Source organism: Ictalurus furcatus, chromosome 7 (assembly GCF_023375685.1).
Source record: "Ictalurus furcatus strain D&B chromosome 7, Billie_1.0, whole genome shotgun sequence".
Classification (NCBI taxonomy): Eukaryota; Metazoa; Chordata; class Actinopteri; order Siluriformes; family Ictaluridae; genus Ictalurus; species Ictalurus furcatus.
In genome coordinates, this window is record NC_071261.1 from 31,740,264 (window position 1) to 31,765,376 (window position 25,113).

Here is a 25,113-nt window from a genome sequence, read left to right on the forward strand (position 1 = left end):
TTAACTTTCTGTATTGAGATGTTTCACTGCACAGACCATAATAGTAACAAAAATGGAAATGTAGATTATAAGACATTCTCTCAGTAAGTCTAGTTAACACTAACATGGTTTTGTTAAACCTTTCTGTGCACAGGAAACACCACCAGAGTCTCACCACAGCAGCTAAAGACATTTCAGTTAGTCACAACCCTGACTTCCATTGGTGAAAGTACAAACACCATCCAGTCATTTTCTTTTAGCAGATCAAATGATCATGAGAGGTTGTCACTGAGCAGCAGATGACAGCAGGACACAGAAGATCAGCTACAGATTCCAACAATACAGACTCGTTTACACTCATTAGATTATTTAAACCCTGTGTTTTAAACTTGCTCTACTTGTACTCTTATCTGTTGAACTATCATAGTTACTGAGAGTAGTTACACATCAAACTAAACCCTTCTCATAACAGATATGGATACACTGATCCACCTGAGCAGTCATGCTGAAGTACACACAATGTCCTAATCACACAATAAACTCATTACTCAGGACATTCAGACTGCAGATGAACAACTTTATACCCCACCACTCACTCTAATGAAGACACAAAGAGAACATTTACTCACAGAGCATCACAGCGAGTGGACTGAACTCCATCCTGTCTCTCTAATGACTGACTGACTGACAGAGCAGTGGTGTGTGTTAAAGTCTCAACTTCCTGTGTTCTTAGAGAGAGAGAGAGAGAGAGAGAAAACAGTTTTGTTTTGTATCTGTCTCTTGGTGATGAACACTGCACAGATTAATTATAGTCTGAATATGTCACATACATCAGTATTTCAAGAGGTCTTAAAATGTGGTTTTGTTCTGTTTGTGGTGTGAAACTGCGTCAGCTTCTGTTTTTTTTTTCTTTTTGCACATATGTGCAGCACTTAGGTCTACACTTATTTTTAAGTGCCAGTCTCAATGTTAATAGCTAAATGTGAAATGTCACATTAAAATATGTACTTAATATGTACTATTATATTATATTCAAGTCATTTAAAACCTGTTTTTATTCTATGTCAACTTTAAGCAAGTCTACAGGGAGTTTGTCCTCATCACGTAGGACATCAATAGAGTAGCTCCTTAGCAGCTAGCCAGCTACTTTAAATTACATTAGCTATGCTAATGAACGAATGACATGCTGAAGTACACACAATGTACTAATCACACAATAAGCTCATGTAGCAATGTGGCTCGTTCGTTTCGTTTTGTACCAACTACTCCACCCCGAGAAAACGGGGAAAATAAAAACTACGCCACATGTAGCAATGTGGCTCGTTTCACTCTACAACTACGCCACTTGTAGCAATGTAGCTCGCTCATTTCGTACCAACTACGCCACCCCGAGAAAACGGGGAAATAACCCAAATAAAGACATGCAAGTATGTTCCACTTAGAACAGTCAAGAGGCATGGGTTTCCATATAAAAATACATTTTATTTTGAAGTTAAAAAGACTGGCCAAGAATTATTTTTAAAAAAAGGAGGCGCCAACACAATCAGGCATTGGTTAAATAAAAGTGTCACAAGAGGAAATTAACAATAATAATCATATGAGGGCTGAGGCTTCCTGTATGAAGGGCAGACTAGTACGACAGCACCAGCTGTACAAAAGGGAAAAGCACCCCACTAATCAGAATCATACCCACAAAATTCACAGCAAATAAACACAGCAATAATAACGACCCTTAATTAAGTAAAGTCAAAGGTGCAGCAAAGAACCCCCCCAGCCTCAGGAAGCACACAAAAACACAATCAATTACAATATGCTCAAACTGATTGTGAGCAGCACATCACACCTGCACACAGTCTCGGTAGCCCAGCGTCACACTAAACAAGTAAATCGCATGGTAAATGGACAATGCTAGCATCACACAGCTAAGCAACAAAGCTAAAAACACATACCTCTATAGTCCATAGCAACGAAAGGAAGGGGTGGGGTTTCGACCATGACGCATTCTGGGAGGCCTAAACAACCACCTATATACTGTGGTAGGGAGGGAGCCCATTGGCCACGTAGTTAATAAGGGTGACGTTTTAACCACGACACACACCCCACTACACTCATCACTCAGGACATTCAGACTGCAGATGAACAACTTTATACCCCACCACTCACTCTAATGAAGACACAAAGAGAACATTTACTCACAGAGCATCACAGCGAGTGGACTGAACTCCATCCTGTCTCTCTAATGACTGACTGACTGACAGAGCAGTGGTGTGTGTTAAAGTCTCAACTTCCCACTGGAAGTTGAAACTTATAGAGACAGCGAGACAGTGACAGACAGACAGTGAGAGAGAGAGAGAGGGAGAGAGAGAGAGAGCTTCAACTTCTATTTAAGTAGATACAGAATTTTTTTGTGCCAGTTCTTTCCTCTTTCTAGGAAAATAACTTGCTGTTTTTAACTCACACAGTCACATACAAAAGTGGCAAATAAAAGGAGAGGAAGTCAACTGATTTTATCTTAGATATTATACAAAGATTTTTAGATGGCTGCAGTGGGGTTTGAACACATTTTGGTACAATGTACAATGAGACCTCAAAAACTATATTGTAAAAAATATCCTGCAGATTTTACAGTAATTCACTGCCGAGCTGGGTTTACATTTCAGGAACTTTGGCAATGCAAAGTACTATGTTCTTACATAGGAATAACATTCATGAAATGTATCAGTCAGGATTTAGGCCTCATCATAGCACAGAGACAGCGTTAGTTAAAGTAGTAAATGACCTACTACTGACCTCTGATCAGGGTTGTGTCTCTTTGTTTGTGTTAGTTCACCTTAGTGCAGCTTTTGATACTATAGATCATACTATTCTCTTTGATAGACTAGAAAATGTTGTTGGCATTAAGGGAACAGCCCTTATTTGACCAATTGCTATCAGTTTGTAGATATAAATGGCAACTTCTCCAAGCATAGCAGGGTTATATTTGGTGTTCCACAAGGTTCTGTTTTAGGCCCACTGCTTTTTACTTTATATATCCTACCTCTAGGTCAAATTATTCATAAACATGGAATTAGCTTCCATTGTTATGCTGGTGACACACAGCTGTATGTTTCAGCAAAGCCAGAAAACACACAGCAGCTTAATAAAGTTGAGGAATGTGTAAAAGACACTCGACGTTGGATGCTTATTAACTTCCTTTTACTTAATTCGGACCAGACAGGAGTACTTGTATTAGGACCACGTGTAGCTAGAAGTAAGATTTCTGATTACATAGTTACTCTGGATCATCTCGAATGGAGAAATTGTCAGCACACTAGCATATTAGTGGCGGTGTTGTACTAACAATATCCTTTTGATTAAGTGCCATTTGTTCTGTCTGCACTACTGTAACATAAAATGGATATAAAAGAAAAGAACTATAATGTGATTGGTACAGAAGTCATTTTGAAAGCTGTTTGGTGTGCACTTAGGATTCATGCACTACACAGTACTACTGTAACTAAAAGCTTCTTCTCATCCTCAGCATTATGTTTTTCCACTGCAGTGGAATTTAGAGGAAAGACCTTACAGTCACTAAAACGTTGATCATTCATCGTTCATTGATCTTTATTTACTGCTTTATCCTAGTCAGGGTCTCAATCAACTGTATGAAATGTAACACTGGGCACAAGATGGGAGAATTCACCCCAAATGAATCACCAAACAAGCACCCTTTAAAAGAGACCTTTATTCATTCATTCTTTGCAAAGTATAAGCTCAGCTTACCATGTGTTCTGACGTTACCAAGCCGTGTTTTCACTTTGTGTGTCATTCCTCGTTTGATCCTGTTTCTGTCCATAGTTCATGTGTTTATGGCCTGACCTAGTTTGTCCTGTTTGCTGACTGTCTGTCTTTTGCCGGTTTTTTGACCACGAGTTTGCTCAGTGATTTTGGATGGTTTGCTTTGTTTTCATTAAATCGGTCTAATACAAGGATTTACACACATGCAGCCTAATTCAAGACAGATCTGATTTCCAGCATCAGGACAGATTACTGAAAGTGAGTCTATCCTGTGCCACTTCAACACCTTTGAGGTGATTCTAGGGAAGAAAACTTGCCCCTTGGGCACATTACAGTTACCCAACCAGAACGAACAGAAGTTAAAATGTACTTTAAATATGCTCCACATTAATGGAAAGGCAGTATCTTTGCAAATACTCAAAAGCCGATCAAGCACACCATTGATTAATCCAGAACTAAATGAAAAAACAGTGGAAATTTTATTTGCAATACAAAAATATAAAAAGACATAAAAAAGAGGAAAAATGGAAAATATAAGCAATATCAAGCCCTAATCCCTTAATTAAAGCAGTAGTCAATGTGTTCAAGGAGCTTTCTGTGCTGGCTGACAGGGTATGAGGCCCTGCAGATGGGACAGTCCAGAAAGCGCTCATCCAATGTGTTGGAGCTCTTTAATGGAGATGTGGGGTTCAGGATACGGTCCTGATTGGTCGTCTTATCCAAATCCAGCCTGGTGCATGAGCTTGGCTCAGAGAACCGAGTTTCTCGCTGCAGTTTCTGTATATTGTTATTAAAATAAATCAATCAATAAATAAAGTTCACTGATTTGGATTGACTGAATTACTTTTTGATTTACTTATAAAATCAACTTTACCTTTTTTTAAAAAGTGATACTTTGGTGAACGTGGATTTCCGCCGACTCCAAGCGTGTGATTTGGTCTCTAGCCTTGCGAAGCTCCTTCAGCACTTTGTGGAGCAGGTGCTGTAGACTTTGTCGGTCCTGTTTCTCGTTCTCAAAGTCTCTAGCAGACAATTGGATCTGCCAGATAAAGTTGGAAATGCTTTAGAGAATCGTTCCATCATCTATCTGGTAATATAAAGGTTCACTGAAGCAAAATCTTGTACCTGTTGCTCTAAAACAGCCATTCTTTTCTGATCTTCATGCCGTAAAGCTAAAGTTTGTCGCCAACTTCTACGCTCCACTTGCAGCTCCTCCTGGACTCGCACCACCTCACGGCTCTTCTCTTCATACTTGGCTTTCAGCTCCACCAACTCGACCTGTAGGCGGCTCGCTCTTTTGCGTTCCTCCTCCATCTCCCTCTGGCTCTTCTGCAGCTGCTTCTCCTGCTGCATGGAGGCAGGTGACTGACCTGGATCACGGTAGTCAGAAAGACAGACCTCTGAATATTACCTTTCATCAAGTTAAGAGAATCTTGAAGCACCCAGTAACCTTAGATAACCTTAGATAACAGATGAAATTTGCCATTATAGTAGAAAAAGAGCAGATGTGAAGTGGACCTTTAAAAACATTTGTTGCAGAGTTTCTCGTTGCATGTAAAAGAAGTGAATTCACTCGTGACATCACTTCCTACTGATTTTTCGGTGAGACCCTACCTTCTGATTTGGTCTCTTCGTGCTGTTGTTCTAGTGTTCGCTGGGCTTGGTTTAACTGCTGCTCGAGCTCTATACGTCTGGCCAGATTCCACTGCATACAGGACTCTCTCTCATGGTCATAAACTTTCCATTTCTGATTTTTTTCCTGAGCCTAGCACAGGGGGAAATAAAACACATGTCGTCAGGTGATGAGTTCAACTATGCTGAGCAGCAACGGAAAAGAAAATCTGAGTGTCATGCTGTCTGTCGACTCACATCTCGCAGTTGCTCCTTGAGAATGGCGATCTCACCTGAAGGAACCTATTAAATACATCAAGTATGTGATTCTTCACCTAGAACTACAACCACATATTAAAACATTTTTATACCATGGTGTTGATGAATACTCAAATCTGATGTACAATCTTAATGTACTTGCAACTTTATAATCGTCTCATCCACCATGAAAAGCCACCCTCTCCATAAAATCTCACTCATTCAGAATTATTCAATACAAATTAAATCTATCTAGACAGCGGGCTAGCCTCCAGAGGAAAACCGTATTAGCAGAACGATCAGTTATTTGCAGCTGTTCAGTTTCTTCACGTTTTACCACTATGAAGAAAAACTATTCACTTTTCATATTATTGCTGATATTTATTTATTCATTTGGAGAAAAAAAAATATGCAAAGTGACTCCTCCAAGCATGGAACACAATAGTTAAGTGATTCAGAGCTTTGAAACTTGAAGTCAAAACCTTGTGCTTCAAAACAGTTGTGTTCCTCGACCTGTAAGGGGTGCATCGTTCATAGTCTGAATTCTACAGACAAAAACAGACTCACCTCCAGCATCTTGGCTTCATCTGACTCAGGACATGCAGGATAAAGCCTTCCATTTTGTTTCGACATGTCCTCCAAGGTCATCCTCAGCTGGGCATTTTCCTTCTTTAATTTCTCAAGTTCAGCTTCTACAGCCTTTGAGCCACTGCTTTTAAATCCTAGTTTCTTTGAAAACGTTTTCATGGCTCCTTTAAATCCCATGATTGTTCCCTGGAAAACAAGTGTATACCAAGCATTAATTTATTTATTTATGAGTTAGATAGATTTAATGATCCTGGAGGGAAATTCACCTATTACAGCAGCAGACAGATAGAAGTATACTAAACGTAATTAAACATGATATTAATTAACAGTATTAATTAGTATAAGTATTTTTATTTGTATGCACCTTGATTAAATGTTGTTTATGTGGTGTTATTAAAAGACCTTATGAGTTAAAAGGTAGCTTAATTTTTTTTATTACATAATTTTCTACCAGAAATACATTTAGGGTATTGATTAGGTAAGGAATAAAACAAGATAAAGTGCATTATTTTTTAATTACAGCACACCGGAAGTGTTTAATTCCCCTCATACCACAGTAACTTGCTAAAAGGGACCATTTTTAATGAGTTAATGACACACACAGCGTTGATACCGTTCCAATGGAGGCACCGAGGTTGCAATTCTTCCGGACCTGAAGGGGGCAGCAAATACGCGCAAGTGTTTTAGTCCGTCCACAAGTGGTGAAGAAGAAGAAGACGAACAATAACAACAAGCACACGGGAAAAACTACAGAAGTTTATCTCCACCGCGCGAAGTGTGTCATGTTCTGCGTTTCATAGCTATAGTAGTGGTTTAGTACAAGGGCTTCAGAGCGCTCTCATTATTCTCTCCTGCTTTATTCTCTCCTGCATTAACCATCTTTCTGTAATAAACCGTTTTACCTTCAGAGGACGAGTCTGCGAGTGTTGTAAAATGTCCACTACAATTTGGCGTCTCCTGGCTGGACTGCACGAGTCTTTCAGATTTTCTGGAGAAGTCTGTGTTGATGTGAAGGAGGTTTGTTCTTTGTCGTGGAGACTGAAAGACTGATGTAGCCTCACCACTGACCGGTAGACGTCATCAAGAATTTAGAATTTCATGATGTCATGATGTCACGATGTCATGCAGACATAGTGTACTGCTCTCATAGTGTACTGCTCTCATAGTGTACTGCTCTCATAGTGTACTGCAGACATAGTGTACTGCTCTCATAGTGTACTGCTCTCATAGTGTACTGCTCTCATAGTGTACTGCAGACATAGTGTACTGCTCTCATAGTGTACTGCGCTCATAGTGTATTGCTCTCATAGTGTACTGCTCTCATAGTGTACTGCTCTCATAGTGTACTGCAGACATAGTGTACTGCTCTCATAGTGTACTGCAGACATAGTGTACTGCTCTCATAGTGTACTGCAGACATAGTGTACTGCTCTCATAGTGTACTGCTCTCATAGTGTACTACTCTCATAGTGTACTGTTCTCATAGTGTACTGCAGACATAGTGTACTGCTCTCATAGTGTACTGCTCTCATAGTGTACTACTCTCATAGTGTACTGCAGACATAGTGTACTGCTCTCATAGTGTACTGCAGACATAGTGTACTGCTGTCATAGTGTATTGCTGTCTCTGTGGAAGGGAGTCAGTGATATAAGAAATTTATTTATTTATAAAGAGATTTTTTTAAAAATGATTTTTACAAATGGTGCTCAACAAAGGAAGCTAATTTGTGTTCAATTGAAATAAAGCTCATAGATGATCAATTTTATGTTGAATTCACAGACTGAGCTACTTTTGGGACCATGTTCAACGTGTGAGATAAATATATAAGTTTGTATATTCCCTCAGTTTTAGTCAAGAGGATTCTGCCCAAAATAGATAAGTAGATAAGCAATGATTTAAGGATTTTTTCATCCCTTCAATTTTAGATTTGAAGTTTGAGTGTTCTGTATTAGCACAGTTCTTGGTAATCATAACCCCTGGGTACTTAACCTCCTCTTTTACTGGAATACCCTCTATTTCATCTTCTAGAGAAAGTCCTGCCAAGAATATCAATACCTATATTATCCTCAGTTTTTATTTTTTATGAAGAAATACATTAATTGAACTGCTAGGTTAAACAGTAATGGTGAAATTGGGCATCCTTGGTGGATTCCTCATTTAATCTGAATTCTGGGTGATAGACCCAGGTTCAGGGAAACACTACTGAAAACATCATTGTAGAACATGGATGTTACACTACGAAACATGGGACCAGAGCCAACGATTTCTAAAATATCAAATGCCTTATGTATCAAATCAAATGGCATCAAATGCCTTAAAATATCAAATGGTATCAAATGCCTTGAAAAAAATCATTTCAAGATAACGGAGAAAAAGACATACATTTAAAAGCGAGAACTACAACCTTACTGAAGTCGTTCCTCCCACACAGGCATATCAACAAATTTACAAAGACCCATGTTACCTTATGAACTCGCCCCTGTGACCAACGCTATAGCAACATTCAGATACTATTTTCATCAGTATCGTAGCAGGGCTCTACGCTAACAATTTCTTTTAGGAGCACTTGTGCGCCGAATTACAAAAATTTTTGAGCACGGTTGAAGTTTAGGTTGTTTTTTTTATATTTATTTATGTTTTTTAGTGATGGTAACATTAATGTGCCACAATATAACACACAAGTAGGCATGAGAAAACTTGAGCTGGTCAATTATGACAGAATTTAGGAACATAGTGTGAGTCATAACACATTAATTTACCTTCTGATAAACTAAATTTCATATTTTCAGTTCATTTTACAGACTGTATGCAGAAAACAACCGTTAAACCTGTGACATGAGTGACTGGTTAAATGAGTTTAATTACTGTATAAGTTGAAACATACAACAACGTTAAAAAGGACACATGGTACAGGAATAGTAATGTAAATAATCTAATGTAAAAATGTGAGTAAAATTTATAATGAACAATTTCTCAAAAGCTGGAATGTGTAAATGCATAACTAAATTAAATAAGCAATTTGTAGCAAAAAAACAACAAGCAATTGTGCAACCATTGTAATGTGCGCTATACATCATAGGACTTCATAAGGTGTCTACTAGATCATCCAAACCACAGCGTGAAATCTGTAGCCCTGTGTATTTAATTTTTAAGTATCTAATTTACTCTTTCTGTTTGCACAGGTGTATTACTGAATCTGGCAAACATTTCTTTTCACTGCTGTGGACTGAAGTGGTGTCATCCTCTTCCACCACTTTGATCAAAACGGTCCCCAGCTTTAGTCCAGCCACACTTGCCCATGAGCAGATCGGATGTCCACATGGTTGAGTTCAGTCCAGTGAAGTCTGAGTTTGCATAGAGAAAAAGAGATCACATAAATACAGGTCAGGAAGCCAGGTTCAGGTGTGCAACATCAGGCATTACCCATCTGGCTCCACATTAAACCACTCCCCTTTGCTCAATTATAATACTAGAATTACAGCTCAGGCTCTCTTCTGACTAATGTCTGGTTCTCTAGTACTAACTTTCTTTGCTCCAACAAATCATCAAGTTATTTGGTGTCAGTTCTTTGAATATTCATAAATTATTATAACAAACTATTAGAAGACGATGGAAAGTTCTCTAGCTAGCTACCAGACTAAGATTCTGGGAGGTGGGGCTTTGTGTACAAGGAGTAAACCCAACCTTTTCAATGTTTTTGTAGTTTACCTTACAACTGCTAGAGCCCAAATCCTACCTAATACATATTTCTTACTTCATGGTGTTCGGTTGGTCTTTTAAGCTTCATAACAAGCTGGTGTCATCAGTCTTACCTTGGTGTTCAGCTTCAGCTCTGAGTATACAGTATCAGCACCAACACTGGCTTTTTCTAATTGGAGCAAGAGATCTTGTATTAATCTCTAGAAAAATCCATCTAAACACATTAAATAACGGTTTTCTCTACCTTTTATTCTCATAGATTTTTTCTGTGGTTTTATTACAAGTTCACTATAAGTCACATCACCACCACTGGGTTCAGCATCAACATCTGCAGAGAGAACAAAACCATCACAGATCACCAGCCTTATAATACATCATTCATTACAGCATCACTTACACCACAGTGCTGTTGAAGTCTCAGTTTTTATAGAAACATTTCAGTGGCTATTTGTCGGTTTAAGGAAGTGGCGTCTTTGTTCCTTGGACGTTTCTGGTTAGTTGTCGAGCACATTCAAAACAACGGCAGGTGCTTTATGCACAGTGAGATTGCGATATTGTATCTTGCCATTAAAAATGTCAGTATTAAAACTAGGACCATGTTGCTCGGTGGTTGGATGCTCCCTCAGGCCCAGATATAACCTACTTATTAAATTAAAGTGTTTAGATTTCCGAACAACAAAACACACCTGGATTCCAGCAGTGAAGCGAGAAGCTGTATACTGATTAGCAATTCTAGGATATGTAGAACACACTTCAGCTCTAGTAAATAAACAACATTTGCGCCACTGAGTTGTTTGTATTTCTTTTCATGCATTATTTAAATATGATGCAGCATAATTTGAGCCAGCGTAGTGGCTCCGTCATTGTTTTCATATTGTGGCGCCAGGCCGGTAGCCGGCGCACAGGAAACGAAGGTCGCTCCTCACGCGACTGCCGCAGTGGCGCAGAAGACACAGTTCCGCTTCAGCGCCACCAAATGTTTTGGACATCCAGAGAGCACGTGGCGGCGGGGCGGGGCCGCCGACACACCCACGGTTCGTGAATGGTGCACCGTGTGGAAGAATTCCACCATCCAGCAAGCGAGGGGGGAGTATAAAAGGGCGATATTCCACTCGTAGAAAGAGAGAAGTATCTCCGAGCATGTGCGCGAATCTCTGGCGTGGTTTATGCAGTTTTGCCAACGCGTGCCTGTCTGCTAATCGCTGTTGTGTGTTTTTTTGGGTTTCAGGTGACTCCGACGCGAGTGACGGCTCCGCCCCGCCCCTTTGGCTGTAACCGCCAACGGCTGAGACCCTCACCGCCCAATCGCCCTTCAACCCAACGGCTGAGACCCTCACCGCCCAATCGCCCTTCAACCCACACACACACACCCCCGTTCACCGATTGTCTTAAATAAATCCCCCATAACATTGAAACAGCCTCCTGCGTGTCTGTGCTCCGCCCACCGCTGGCTAAAATCCCTACACTGGTGGAGGATGCGGGCATGAGCACAGACCCACCCGTCTAAAAAAAAAAAAAAAAAAAAAAAATAAGCGTCCCCCCCCATTCTCCCTCTCCTCCATTGGGGATTGTTCATAAACATGGATCTGATGCTGCAGCACCTTCTGGAGGCTAGTATCCAGCAGCAAATGGTGGCACAACAGCTCGCCTACAGCCTACAAGCGGTGACACAAGAGCTAGCGGCCCTGAGGACAGCGACTCCTGCAGCTGCTATGCACCTCCCCTGATCCTGGCTGTGAGGTCCGACGCCTGCTTCCCCCTCTAAACCCCGAAGACGACATCGAGGCCTACCTCGAGAAGAGTGGGACCGCGATGAGTGGCCACGCATCCTCGGCCCGCTGCTTTCCGGGGAGGCGCGCACGGCCTATTACTCCCTCTCTGTGGAGGAAGCAGCTGACTATGGAGAGGTAAAGAGGGAGGTCCTGGCATAGTGTGGGCGAAACCCGCTCCAGGCAGCGGCAGAGTTCCACCGGTGGTGCTACAGGCCGGGAGCCAAGCCACGTGGACAGATGGACACCCTCCTGCGCCTCACCAAGAGGTGGCTCCAGCCTGACATGCACTCTGCCTCTGAGGTTGTAGAGAGGGTGGCTGTGGACCAGTTCCTGAGGACCTTGCCACCCACAGAACACCAGGCCGTGGGGATGCGAGCCCCCAGGGAACTATTGACTGCCCTGGAACACACCCTGACCACCCTGGCACTCGGCAAAGAGGGACAGCACCAGCAAGGCCACCCGGACTACGGGGCGCCCCGGGACGAGCCCAGCCCGACCGAACCAGACCATGTGACACTGAAGAAGACCCAGAAAACCTGGCCGGCAGGACGTGTCCTCCCCACGCTGGATCGGCCAAAACCGCCGCAGCGAGCGAAAGGAAGCACGAGTGCAACAGGCCTACCTGGCCCGAGGCGAGGTGGACGCCGGGACAGAAGGTAAGCTGCACACACCTTCTAACCCTCTCTCGTCTGTATTCCAGCAGGTAAACCGGCAGGGGAACTTTGGCCAAGAGCAGAAAGAGAACAGCCGCCTGAAGTATTGCTGGGCCCAGGTGCGCCAGATCGAAGGGATCGACCAGAGCCCGAACCAGAGGCTCCCCTCCTCTTACTTTATGGTCAAAGGAGGCTTACTGTACCACAGACAAATGTCATCCAAATTGTACAAACAAATGTTCCCAACTTTTCCACCAAGGAAGTAATTGTAAGCACCCAGACTGCGATAGGCTTTTACTGCATCTCTCGTGTAGACGCACTGGCTCTCAACCAGCTAATGGTACGTGTCTGGATAAGTATCTTCATGTAAACGTTTAATGTTCTGTGTGAAAAGTTCTCTCCCTGGGTAATGCCACTTCATCATTTATTTTCAGTTTTTGTAAATACCTCAACAATTCAGATTTAGCTAGACCTAAAAAGTATGCGCTAGTCATTTTGTTTTGACTCGTCTGGGATTTAAAAATAGCAGAATGGAAATGCTTCAGGACCAGACATGTGCAGTAGCACTGTAACTCGTTTATTATTGTTTACGTCCTTAAAGTGGTCTATAGTAATAATAATTCCTTTATCTTTCAGTATGCACTGTAGCATCTGTTCAGGACAGTGATTGTCAGTGTAATAGATGACTGTATATAGTGGACACTGTTCCACTTGTAGATTTATGTGAAATGTCTCATCATTAAAAATACTCTACCATTGTACCCCTTTGCCTTATTTTTCTCCGTGACCTCCGCGTAAGTGTCTTCTCTGCTCTCAGCTACAGCTTCACTTGAACACAGTGCAGTGTGTTAATCACTACAAGACACTGCTGTACTTTACTGTACAATATTCATCTACAGTTATGTCTCCTACTGCAACAGGAAGTGTTTGAAATAAAGCTACCTGTTCCACTCGTATCTGCCTGATCCACAGTGGTATAGATATTAGCATTTCCTTCTGAAAACAGAAGAAAAATTCTCAGAAAAATGCAAAAAAAAAAAAAGTTGTTTTATGAAGAAATGTAGAAATAAACAGTGATTGACAGAGTGTCTGACCAGCCTGAAGTGGTGTGTGTCCTGACTGAGAGTCTTCAGCTCCTGACCGGCTCTGATTCTGCTCTGATGTCTGATTTCCTATAGAGGGAGACAGATTCTACATCTGACCAGGGTGTAAATATTGTAGGAAACACTTTATTTTACACAGCGCTGAATACAGTACACTGTACAGCCCTGTAGGGGAATTATATATAAAAAAACCCCAAATAAACAGTGAGGAATAGTTACAAATACTAACTATGGATATAATGCTAATAACAGTGTCATTTGACAGGGATTTCCATAGTTAATACTGGAAAGTAATTTTTTGTTGTGCAATCTACATTTTATTAACATTGTTTAATTCTGTACACTATAATCTGGACTCTGACCATATTAATTTAAATGTGTCCAATATTCTAAACAAGCCCTTCTTTCATCAAGTTAATATTTCCATATAAATCAGTATTATACTCTATGCTATATACTCTAAGTAAGTATTATATTCTATATTACTTAGATAAAGCAGTTATCAGACCTTTCTTTATTTTGCAGAACCACAGCAGGATCATTAAGATTAATAAAATAATGAAGAAGAAGGCCAAACTCAGTCCCACAGCCACTCCTACTGTTCCAGCACTGGATCTAGAACCCGAGACTGAGGAAAGAAAGAGACCAGAATTTAAGCATTTAAACAGTGTACATCTAAACGCTGTCATTTAAGATACAAATAAATAAAAATAAATTCTCACAAGGTTTCACACATCTGACTGAGACCCAGCTTTTCGGTGACACTCCTCTCTCTGGGTGTTTACAGTGGTAGAAACCTTCATCTGACTTTGAGACGTTATAGATGATCATTTCTCCTGTAGTCTGTGTCTGGAGAACTGATCCATCTTTATAGAAATCAGCTCGGAGGTTTGAGGACTTTGTGTAGCGATATAAACAGCGTAGAGTCAGAGGATGTCCCTCAGTCACAGGATGGACAGGACTCTCCAGGATCACACCAACATCTAGAACACAGAAAATCACATGTACAGCAAAATGGATTACAACATGAATATTTCTTTATATAAACAGTGACTAATTACATAAATATCCTTAGTTTATGGTGTGTAATACAATAACTAATTGATATGTATTATAGTGTAAAGCCAATACTGACTGAAAGTTACAGAGACTGCAGTTATTTGAACAAACTCTGATCAACACTACTTGATTTCAGTGTGAAACTCATTAGTGTTATTGTGTTTGTGGTGTTGAACTGGATGAAAACTCTTTAGGAGTGTAAAACTAGAGTTGTGTAGAGTCACATTACAGCCTCATTCAGTGTTTTACCTGCTCTACCGTAGCGGATTCAGCTCATGAGAGAAACTCCACTGTGCCGTTCTGTTGCTGTCTTCAGGTAATATTAAAATGACAAAACATTCAGAACTTTCAAAACATTACTGAGATAAACCAGTTCAGTGTGTCTTGTTGAACAGTTCTCCCAGTTGGAAACTCAGAGTTCTGAATATTCTGTAATGAAACATTCCCCTTTTCCTTTAACAATAAACACACTACATGAAGACTCACCATGCACTGTGATGTTGACAGGATTACTGTTTTCTCCAGATTCAGACTCACACCAGTGAACTCCAGTGTAGAATGTGTAGAGGAAGCTGATATTACATGTAGATCCTGTAACTGATCCCCGCCATGAACAATCTGACCCTCTCTCACTGTGTGTGTATCGAATCACTCTCCATCCAGTGGAGTTACTCTGGTCCTCACAGCTCAGTGAGAGAGAGTCTATAATAAAGTGTTGAGCTCTGCTGGGATTGATGATCAGAGAGACTGGAGGAGATTCACCTTAAACACAGAACATTATAATTCACGTGTTATTATGATTGTGTTTTCATGACATAACTTACACTGAACACATTTACACCTCGTTTAATTAAACAGTGCTATTTGAAGGAGAATAATCCTCTACCAGTGCTTAGGGCTATTCAACTGCCTTAAACATTCCTCACTCAGGAGGGTGAACATGAAGATTTTTACACCAAACATTATCACAGCTGTGAGTCTCCAAATTTAAAATCAATGCTGTGTACATTTATATATTTTATTTAAGCATCTATATTCAATACTGCAACACACCAGTGATCCATAGTGGCTGTCGAAGGCTGTACTCTGTGGAAAAGTGTCGTTCTTCCCTCTCTCCTCTGCACATATACACTCCTGTGTGATTAAGAACAGCAGGACTGAGAGTGTAGGAGCCTCCAGATCCTCTGCTGCTGTCTGAGAGGGGCACCACTCTATACCTGATACGGCCATCATTGTCTCTGTATGGAACATCTCTGTACCAGCTGAATTTCCAGCCTGTAGAGGAGTCTGTAATCTCACAGCTTAGAGTCACTGAGTCTCCTTCAGTCAGCCAGCTCTGTGGAGATACACTCAGTACTGGCTGTGATCTCTCTGTACACACAAATATATAAACATATAATATATATATTGCAGTATCTGCACATTTACTTTATACACAACAATCCTGCTATGACTAAAATATCATCTAAAGAGTACAGAATAGTAACAATACTAAATATTAATATAAAACTAATTACACTGAGTCATTAGACGAGGCATTAGGAATGTGTTCATTCTTCGTGTCCTCATCACTGCATGGTTTATTTTTTGATTAATAAGTAGGATCACCTGTACCCAATGGTCTGTATGTCACGTATGAGTGAATCTGTCACTGAGAGATTAGAGAAAAAAAATTAGCACCCTGGTATAACGACCAAACGCGAACCTTAAAACAGACAACTCGACAATTAGAACGTAAATGTAACGTAAACGTCAAACCAAACTGGTGATATTTCAAACAGCATGGAAGGAGAGCCTACTGAAATATAGGAAATCTCTTGGCGATGCTAGAAAAATCTATTTCTCCACCTTAATGGGAGACAACAAAAACAATTCTAGATTCCTTTTCAACACAGTAGCAAAATTAACTAGGAATAAAACCACTACAGAGAGAAACACTCAATCACTACATAGCAGTGAAGATTTCATGACATTTTTCATTGATAAGGTTGAAAATATTAGACGTGAAATACAGGCCATTAAATTAAAACCGGACAGTACTGTAACAAACCCATTACATGATAATGTAGCAATATCAGATCAATGTTTAGAGTGTTTTGCTCCGCTTAGAGAGACCGAACTAGCTTCATTAATCTCTTCAGCCAATTCATCAACTTGCATACTAGATCCCGTACCTACATGTTTGTTTAAACAGATTTGTCCAGGAGTAATTGAACCACTTCTAAATATAATCAATTCTTCCCTAAGCACTGGCTATGTACCTAAATCACTTAAATTAGCAGTTATTAAACCCTTGATTAAAAAACCTGATCTTGACCCGTCTCAATTGTCCAGCTATAGACCAATATCAAATCTCCCCTTCATCTCTAAGATTTTAGAAAAGGTTGTAGCAAAGCAGTTATGCTCGTACTTAGATAGGAATAACATTCATGAAATGTATCAGTCAGGATTTAGACCTCATCATAGCGCAGAGACAGCGTTAGTTAAAGTAGTAAATGACCTTCTACTGACCTCTGATCAGGGTTGTGTCTCACTGCTTGTGTTACTCGACCTTAGTGCAGCTTTTGATACTATAGATCATACTATTCTCCTTGATATATTAGAAAATGTTGTTGGTATTAAGGGAACAGTCCTCTCCTGGCTCAGGTCTTATCTGACCGATCGTTATCAGTTCGTAGATGTAAATGGTGATTTCTCCATGCGTACTGAAGTTACTTTTGGAGTTCCACAAGGTTCTGTTTTAGGCCCACTGCTCTTTACTTTATATATGCTACCCCTAGGTCAAATTATTCGTAAACATGGAATTAGCTTCCACTGTTATGCTGATGATACACAGCTGTATGTTTCAGCGAAGCCAGAGGACAGACAGAAGCTTAGTAAAGTTGAGGATTGTGTAAAGGACATTAGACGTTGGATGTTAACTAACTTCCTTCTACTTAATTCTGATAAAACAGAAATACTTTTATTAGGCCCACGTGTAGCTAGAAGTAATCTTTCTGATCACATGGTTACTCTGGATGGTCTTTCTGTTTCATCATGTGCAGCAGTTAAAGACCTTGGAGTGATTATTGACTCCAGCCTATCATTTGATGCTCATGTAGGTAATATTACTAGGATAGCTTTCTTTCATCTCAGAAATATTTCTAAAATAAGAAACATATTGTCACTACATGATGCGGAAATACTAGTTCATGCATTTGTCACCTCTAGATTAGATTACTGTAATGCCTTACTGTCTGGATGTTCCAGTAGGAATATAAATAAGCTCCAGTTAGTCCAGAATGCAGCTGCTAGAGTCCTAACTAGAACCAGAAGATACAACCACATCACACCGATATTATCAATACTGCATTGGCTCCCAGTAAAATCTCGCATTAACTATAAAATACTTTTATTAGCCTATAAAGCACTAAACGGTCTTGCGCCACAATATCTAAGCAACCTTTTGGTTTTATATGATCCGCCACGCCTACTTAGATCAAAAGATGCAGGCTATTTGACGGTACCTTGAATAGTGAAGGCTACAGCAGGGGGAAGAGCTTTCTCTTATAGAGCCCCACAGTTATGGAACAGTCTTCCTATTAGTGTTCGGGACTCAGACACAGTCTCCGTGTTTAAGTCTAGGATTAAAACGTATTTGTTTACTCAAGCCTACCCTGACTAGATTCTGTTCTACTACTTCGCAGTCATAATAATCTTTTTTCTCCCTCTCTCCTTCTGCCGAGCCCCACATGAATTTATGGAGATACTAGAGATCCAGATCCTTTCTGCCTCTGGATGGAGCTCAAATCTTCTCTAATTCCAGACTGCTGGGACTACGGCTGCTCCTAAGGCCATACAGACTTCATATAAATCCATAATGAACTTTTTCACACTATGTGTTGTTACCCAGATGAGGATGGGTTCCCTTCTGAGTCGGGTTCCTCTCAAGGTTTCTTCCTCTTAAAACATCTTAGGGAGTTTTTCCTTGCCACCGTCGCCACTCAGTTGGGATTATTTACCCAACTGGCTTGCTCAGTTGGGATAAATTCACACCTTTAATATCTGTATACCATGTTGATATTTCTGTAAAGCTGCTTTGAGACAATGTCTATACAAATAAAATTGAATTGAATTGAATTGAGAAACACACTCAACTGCTTTACTTTAACATCTCACCAGCCACAGATGAATACTTTGTAAAATGATATATTTCAAGATGTGTTTTAGAATAAGAAAAGAAATGAATAGTTATGTAATATATTTATTAACAGTCCTTCTGATTTTAAATCTATGATGAAAGAAGTGGAAAATCCTGATGTACCTCTCACTTTATGTGCAAAAGGAGCATTAGTATGGAGTAAAGAGGATGTAAGAGCGCTGTTCACTGACCCTTACTCAGAGACTTTTATTATGAGAGCTCATGTTATTATGAAGCGGCGCAGTTCTCCAGGAAGGAAAAGCCACATTGCAACCACCAGAGCTGTGAGTGTTTGTGTATGCACTGGCACTGTAGACGAACAGCGATGGTGTTATCAGCCCCAAACTAGTGCTTTGTCCGAAATCGCCTACTGTGATAGTATAGTATATACTATATTCTGAATTCGATACTATATTATGCACTATATTACTCACTATACACTCTGCCGTCTAATGTATGACTTCAGAAGGCAGGGGCGGATTTAGTGATTTGGGGGCCCTAGGCAAAATGTAGGAATGGAGCCCTCATTTCAGTGTTTTAACATCGATACTTAAATTTTCAGCATATGTTATTTAGCATTAATAACAATAATCAGGGTGAACTGGGACCAAAACGTGGCCCTGGACTTTCTGGCCCAGAGCGGACCTCCACACCCAGCCTACAACATGCCACATCATAACACACCAGCTCATTGATGGTTAGACCAATTTTTAACACCAGTTACTAGAAAAAAACACTATATTGAAACATAAATGCTATTGAACAGATATCAAGTCATATTTGTTAAACAGGCAAACAGAAAATAGAAGAACAGTGTGACAAAGAATATAAAACAATCAAGACAGCGTGTTAGCTAGTGAGGGGACATCATCTGGGTGCAGTGTAGGAGAGCTGCACCACTCAGCTGTACATCTCCTCAATCAGGACTGAAACTTTATTTTTTAGCACTAACATGAATCCACATCTCATCATTTTACCCCCAAAAATAGACCACTACTACTACAACTACTACTACTACTATAATAATAATAATAATAATAATAATAATAATAATAATAATAATAATAATAATGTATTTTATTTTTCTAATGTTAATATTATGAAATGAATCTTGATATTAGGCCTATATTAATAAATAAGTCGATTTCACTAGATCGTTAACCAAGAGCAAACAATAAGTCACTGTATGGTACAGTAGGACAGCAGCTTATTAAAGTATTTTTTCTAAATTGTGGTAATATTTATTTGAAGTAGCACTGAACATGAATCCACATCTGAATGGCACACTATCATCATGTGACATTAAACTCATATGATCATGTCTGCAGAGTTCAGGGTTTCATTTGGGAGCAGGTCAAAGTGCACTGTAAGTTCCCGGATGATGCGCTCATTCAACTGAAAAAACGAAGTGTGGAATGATGGACACTTCATGCACTCAACAGTCGCAGCTTTCCTTAAACAGTAAAGTGTACCAATTCATTTTTGTAATCTGTTTGGCTATTTCGCTAATGTTAGCGCCATCGCATTACGTGCATTTGACGTAATTTGCCGTTGACCGGGAAACAGCATATACTTCCAGTTAGTACAATACTGAAAATGTGCCATTTGAGACCATACTACCCTTCTAAAATTCATACACTAGATGGCAGAGTGTATAGTGTATAGTATAAGTGTATAGTGAATTGTATGTTATTTGGAACACACGATTTGTTTTTTCGGTTGAATGAGTGAGTCATCCGGGAAGTTAAAGTGCACTTTGTTTTTTGGGGTTTTTCCAGTGTGAACACACTAATCACACTATTTATATTACAAAATGGCACAGAATAGTGCATAAGTGTGCAATTTTGGACGCACTATATGACTACGATCCCAAACATACTACATCTGTCATGTTGGCATTGTCATGTGACCTTCGACATCATCATAAACACAAAAATCTTAAAGGAACCACCAGGTTAAAGCAACCGCACTAACGGCAAAATGCACATCAGGAAAGTTAACTGAATCAGTAATTTAATGTGGAGAAAATAACTGAGTTAACTCAGATGAAACAAGTTGACAAACTCTGCATAGTAATGTGCAAACACAAGCTTCTGAGCTCCAATTCAAACCAGACATGTACACATAAATAAACAAATAAATGTAGAATATAACTATATATAATCACCTTGAGCATGTGGCACTGGTGTAAGTGAAATCAGCACTGAAACAGAACAGAAACAGAGAACATGGAAAAGATTTAACGTATGATTGAAAGCAGAATATATTCAACAAACTGATCTCATCTGTAAGGAACACAATATACTGCACTCTCATTTATAATTAAAGTCTAAAAAGACTAAAGTAAATGCCATGGTCTGCAAAGAGCTTACAACAAATGTATGGGCTCACTGTTGAAAAATATTAATCTTCAAAAGAACTTCCAAAACATTACATATACCATGGAACAATGTGAAAACCAGAAGTGGAGAAAATGGGGCACTACAGTGACGTTACCAAGAACAGGACGTCCCTCCAAAATTGATGAAAGGAGAAGAGGGAATCATGAGGGAATCATGGATAGCTCCAAATACCAATTTATTTAGCAAAAACTGCAGGCCTCTGTTGTACAGCTGAAGATGAACAAAAATATTCACCTTCCAACACAACCAAAATCCAAGTCAACAAAGAAATGGCTTCAGAATGGTCTTGCATTCATAAATGGTAAATGGTCTGAACTTATGTAGTGCTTTTTAACCTTTTTTTGTTCTACAAAGTGCTTTACACTGTCTCATTCACCCATTCACACACACCAATGGCTGCAGAGCTGCCATGCAAGATGCTAGCCTACCATTGGGAGCAACTTGGGGTCCAGTGTTTTGCACAAGGACACTTCGGCATGTGGAGTCACGTGGGCCACGAATCAAACCACCAACCCTACAATTAGAGATCAACCCGCTCTACCACCTGAGCCACAGCCGCCCCTTCAGAAGAAGAAGATAAAGTTTCGGAATGGCCCAGTCAACCATAATGAAAAGAGGGTCTTAATGCAGTGTTCAGAGATGTGATAGTGTTCATTTCAATTATTTTATTATCTCCAGGAAAATCATACCCATAAATGTATGAGATGTAAAGGAAGAACTGTTACACATGCATGTTTGCAGGTCCACATCTAGTGTGAAGGTTTGCCCCATAGCTAAAAGTGATATTCCTCCTCACGAGCGGTACTGTAATCTACATATAAACGTAGTCTAAACAATTATGCACCTTAATCATTTAGAATTTTCATTTAACATCACATTACAAATATTTATATTATTATATTATTATAAAATATATTAAACATCAAGTTGTAACTCACAATAACAATTTATATGTGCATTATTATCCACAATACCCAAGTAAATTTGTAAAGACCGTTGAAGTGTGAAATTTAGTGTTAATGTAATTCCATGAGCATGTCTCTGTAACGTAATGGAGGCTGAGACGGAAGCAAGTGCAGGTTAGGTAGTTTAATACAATAGTCCAAAAGATCAGGCAGAAATCAATGTACATAGGCAGGCAAGGGTCAATCGAACAGGCAAACAGTCCAAACTAGGCAAAGCAAAGAGACAAGGTCATAAACAAGAGCAAGGTTAAAACCAGAATAAACAAACACAAGATCAAGGCATCAAGGATTGGTAACAACAGAGACTGAAGGCAACTGAGCGTATACTTCGCAAAGAGTGAATGCATGGAAGGTCCTTTTAAACTGTGGTTGTGATTGTGCTGTGAATTGGATGCAGGTGTGCGATTAGAATGAAGGTGAGTGTTCTGGGGATTTGTCCATGGCGGCCATGTTTGTCGGCCACAGTGCAGGATGGGAAATGTAGTAACTGGTTTGCTGTGAATTGACAGTCTCCTACTTTGTCCGTGACCTGTAAAGGGGGTGTCTTCACCACACCTCCAGAAACCCCCATTCTACATTGCAGTACTGAAGCCCCTGGCGTTTAGTGAAAGCCTCAGGCAAACACCATGCCTCACCTCCCATCTCTACTGCACACACTTTGTCTCCAACACTCTCTACTACACACACTCTGGCTTTAATTTTCATTTAATGATTAAATGTGAAGAAGATGGCTGATTTTGGCCAACAATAAGTTCCACTTAAGTAAGCAAGTGAAACAGCAGTGAAGTTATATTTATCCAGCATAGTTTCGAGTCAGTTATCACACATTCACACCTCTGCCTCTTCTTCACAGCTGAACTCGGGCCAGTTACTTTAAAAAGAAAAGCAACACCACAATGACCAACAGCCTATCCCTGCTCTCAGGCCTCTAACTCAACTAACTAATCGGTAAATAATAATTACTAGTTAAAAATAAACTCTGTGCATCAGTTTGGTATTATTGTGCATTAGATTTAACTTTCTGTATTGAGATGTTTCCCAGAACAGACGATAATAGAAACATAAATGGAAATGTAGGTTATAAGGCATTTTCTCAGTAAGTCTAGTTAACACTAACATGGTTTTGTTAAACCTTTCTGTGCACAGGAAACACCACCAGAGTCTCACCACAGCAGCTAAAGACATTTCAGTTATTCACAACCCTGACTTCCATTGGTGAAAGTACAAACACCATCCAGTCATTTTCTTTTAGCAGATCAAATGATCATGAGAGGTTGTCACTGAGCAGCAGATGACAGCAGGACACAGAAGATCAGATACAGATTCCAACAATACAGACTCGTTTACACTCATTAGATTATTTAAACCCTGTGTTTTAAACTTGCTCTACTTGTACTCTTACCTGTTGAACTATCATAGTTACTGAGAGTAGTTACACATCAAACTAAACCCTTCTCATAACAGATATGGATACACTGATCCACCTGAGCAGTCATGCTGAAGTACACACAATGTCCTAATCACACAATAAGCTCATCACTCAGGACATTCAGACTGCAGATGAACAACTTTATACCCCACCACTCACTCTAATGAAGACACAAAGAGGACATTTACTCACAGAGCATCACAGCGAGTGGACTGAACTCCATCCTGTCTCTCTAACGACTGACTGACTGACAGAGCAGTGGTGTGTGGTAAAGTCTCAGCACTTCCTGTGTTTTCTCGCTGTCAGATTGCACCACAAGGAAAGAAAGAAAGAACGAGAATGGGTGTATCTACGATCTTTAACTTCTGTTTTAGTACATGCAGACTCTGTATCTGCTCTTCCTTCCTCTTTCCAGAATAATACTGAATATTAAATACTTGCTGTTTCTCTCTAACACCCAGACACAAAAGAGGACAGTGTTCTCAAGGTCCTGTGTTCTCACAGAGCAAATGATACAGAAAGAGAGAGAGAGAGAGAGAGAGAGAGAGAGAGAGAGAGAGAGAGAGATTGCGAGAGAGAGATCTTCAACTTCTCTTTTAGGAGATATAGACTTTGCTGTGCCAGTTCCTTCCTCTTTCTAGGTAAATCACAGTGTTTTTAACTCACACAGTTACATACATACAAAAGTGGACAAATGACAGCAGCGGTGGTCAGCTAATTTTATCTTGGATATATATAATATAGTTTGTATATTATGTAAGCCATAGAAAATCACTAATTGGATGTGACAGGTATAGGTCAAAGGTCATAATCATTAAAATTAAATATAATGACAGGTCAAAGGGTCATCATAATCACTTATAATTACGTTAAATCCGGTTCTGATGTATTCCAGACACAAGTTGTTTCCTTTCCCATAGATTGTGATACGCTCATGAGTTAGGCCTAGGTCAAAAAGGTCAAGGGTAAAGAGAGGTAAAATCGAAATAATCGATTCTCTCACCGGGTTGAGCTACATAATGCAAATGTAACGCGTTTGTTCGACCACCGAAAAGAGCATCTCGCGGGTTTAAACGCTCAGGAAAGTCAAAGTCTTTTAGAAAGTTTAGCACGTGGTTGTCGTTTTTTTTCATTTCATTCCACTCGCGTTCCCACATCAGAGTGACATGCAAATTGAGAGTGTCTTGCAAATTCTTAATTCTCTCCATCGATTTCTGACGGATATCTGCGAAGGTAGCATTGGATTTGGTAAGAGGATGCGGGGTCATTGAGGGAAAACACTTTTCACAACCGTGATAAAAACATCCAAGAAACTCAAAAACCTTACATTTTCCCATCCTCACAGTAACCATCTACGTAATAGTTACCAAACCTGACTTCACCTTCGTTCAAAGCGTGGCGAATGGGTAGGTTTTGCGTTTTAGAAACGTATTCGAGCCATTGTATGGAAGGTGATGAGTAAGATTTCTGAGCGGTGATGTAATTATCAAGTGGCGGAATAGCTAAAGAGTCTTTACGCAGGAACTTGGTTCTAAAGATTTTCATGCACACAGAAGCGATCGTTATGCATTTAAAAGGATCGACCTTTGTACTTTCCAGAATTTCTTCTCTGAAAGCTATACACCCCTTTCTCAAAA

The 25,113-nt window shown here is 39.9% G+C and overlaps 2 protein-coding genes across 2 annotated transcripts in view; both read right to left on the bottom strand.

Annotated features, from left to right (window-relative positions):
• Positions 1 to 23,779, bottom strand: part of LOC128610746 (uncharacterized) — a 31,640-nt gene extending 7,861 nt beyond the window's left edge. The window contains exons 1-15 of the mRNA XM_053630163.1: positions 23,669 to 23,779; positions 20,848 to 20,883; positions 15,554 to 15,871; positions 14,987 to 15,262; positions 14,164 to 14,424; positions 13,950 to 14,069; positions 13,433 to 13,510; positions 13,281 to 13,334; positions 13,093 to 13,161; positions 10,158 to 10,241; positions 10,027 to 10,082; positions 6,193 to 6,399; positions 5,371 to 5,521; positions 4,882 to 5,126; positions 4,661 to 4,795 (exon numbers count right to left, since the gene is read on the bottom strand). Of these exons, the coding sequence (XP_053486138.1) occupies positions 4,661 to 4,795; positions 4,882 to 5,126; positions 5,371 to 5,521; positions 6,193 to 6,399; positions 10,027 to 10,082; positions 10,158 to 10,241; positions 13,093 to 13,161; positions 13,281 to 13,334; positions 13,433 to 13,510; positions 13,950 to 14,069; positions 14,164 to 14,424; positions 14,987 to 15,262; positions 15,554 to 15,871; positions 20,848 to 20,883; positions 23,669 to 23,699 (2,121 nt within the window). The 5' untranslated portion in view covers positions 23,700 to 23,779. The remainder of the gene's footprint in view (positions 1 to 4,660; positions 4,796 to 4,881; positions 5,127 to 5,370; positions 5,522 to 6,192; positions 6,400 to 10,026; positions 10,083 to 10,157; positions 10,242 to 13,092; positions 13,162 to 13,280; positions 13,335 to 13,432; positions 13,511 to 13,949; positions 14,070 to 14,163; positions 14,425 to 14,986; positions 15,263 to 15,553; positions 15,872 to 20,847; positions 20,884 to 23,668) is intronic.
• Positions 4,213 to 6,399, bottom strand: LOC128610485 (centrosomal protein of 55 kDa-like). The gene is made up of 6 exons (XM_053629825.1): positions 6,193 to 6,399; positions 5,626 to 5,670; positions 5,371 to 5,521; positions 4,882 to 5,126; positions 4,631 to 4,795; positions 4,213 to 4,533 (listed from the first exon to the last, which is right to left on the bottom strand). Exons 1-5 carry the CDS (start codon positions 6,388 to 6,390, stop codon positions 4,637 to 4,639), a joined length of 798 nt encoding a protein of 265 aa, XP_053485800.1. The 5' UTR covers positions 6,391 to 6,399; the 3' UTR covers positions 4,213 to 4,533; positions 4,631 to 4,636.
• Positions 23,780 to 25,113: the final 1,334 nt, after the last annotated feature.

Excerpts from the sequence above, each read along its gene's own strand:
- LOC128610485 (XM_053629825.1), bottom strand. The coding sequence starts at position 6,390 with ATGGGATTTAAAGGAGCCATGAAAACGTTTTCAAAGAAACTAGGATTT. Across the intron at positions 5,522-5,625 it reads TCAAGGAGCAACTGCGAGAT|GCTCAGGAAAAAAATCAGAA; the intron begins GTGAGTCGACAG and ends CCCCTGTGCTAG. Across the intron at positions 4,796-4,881 it reads TGGCTGTTTTAGAGCAACAG|ATCCAATTGTCTGCTAGAGA; the intron begins GTACAAGATTTT and ends TTTATCTGGCAG.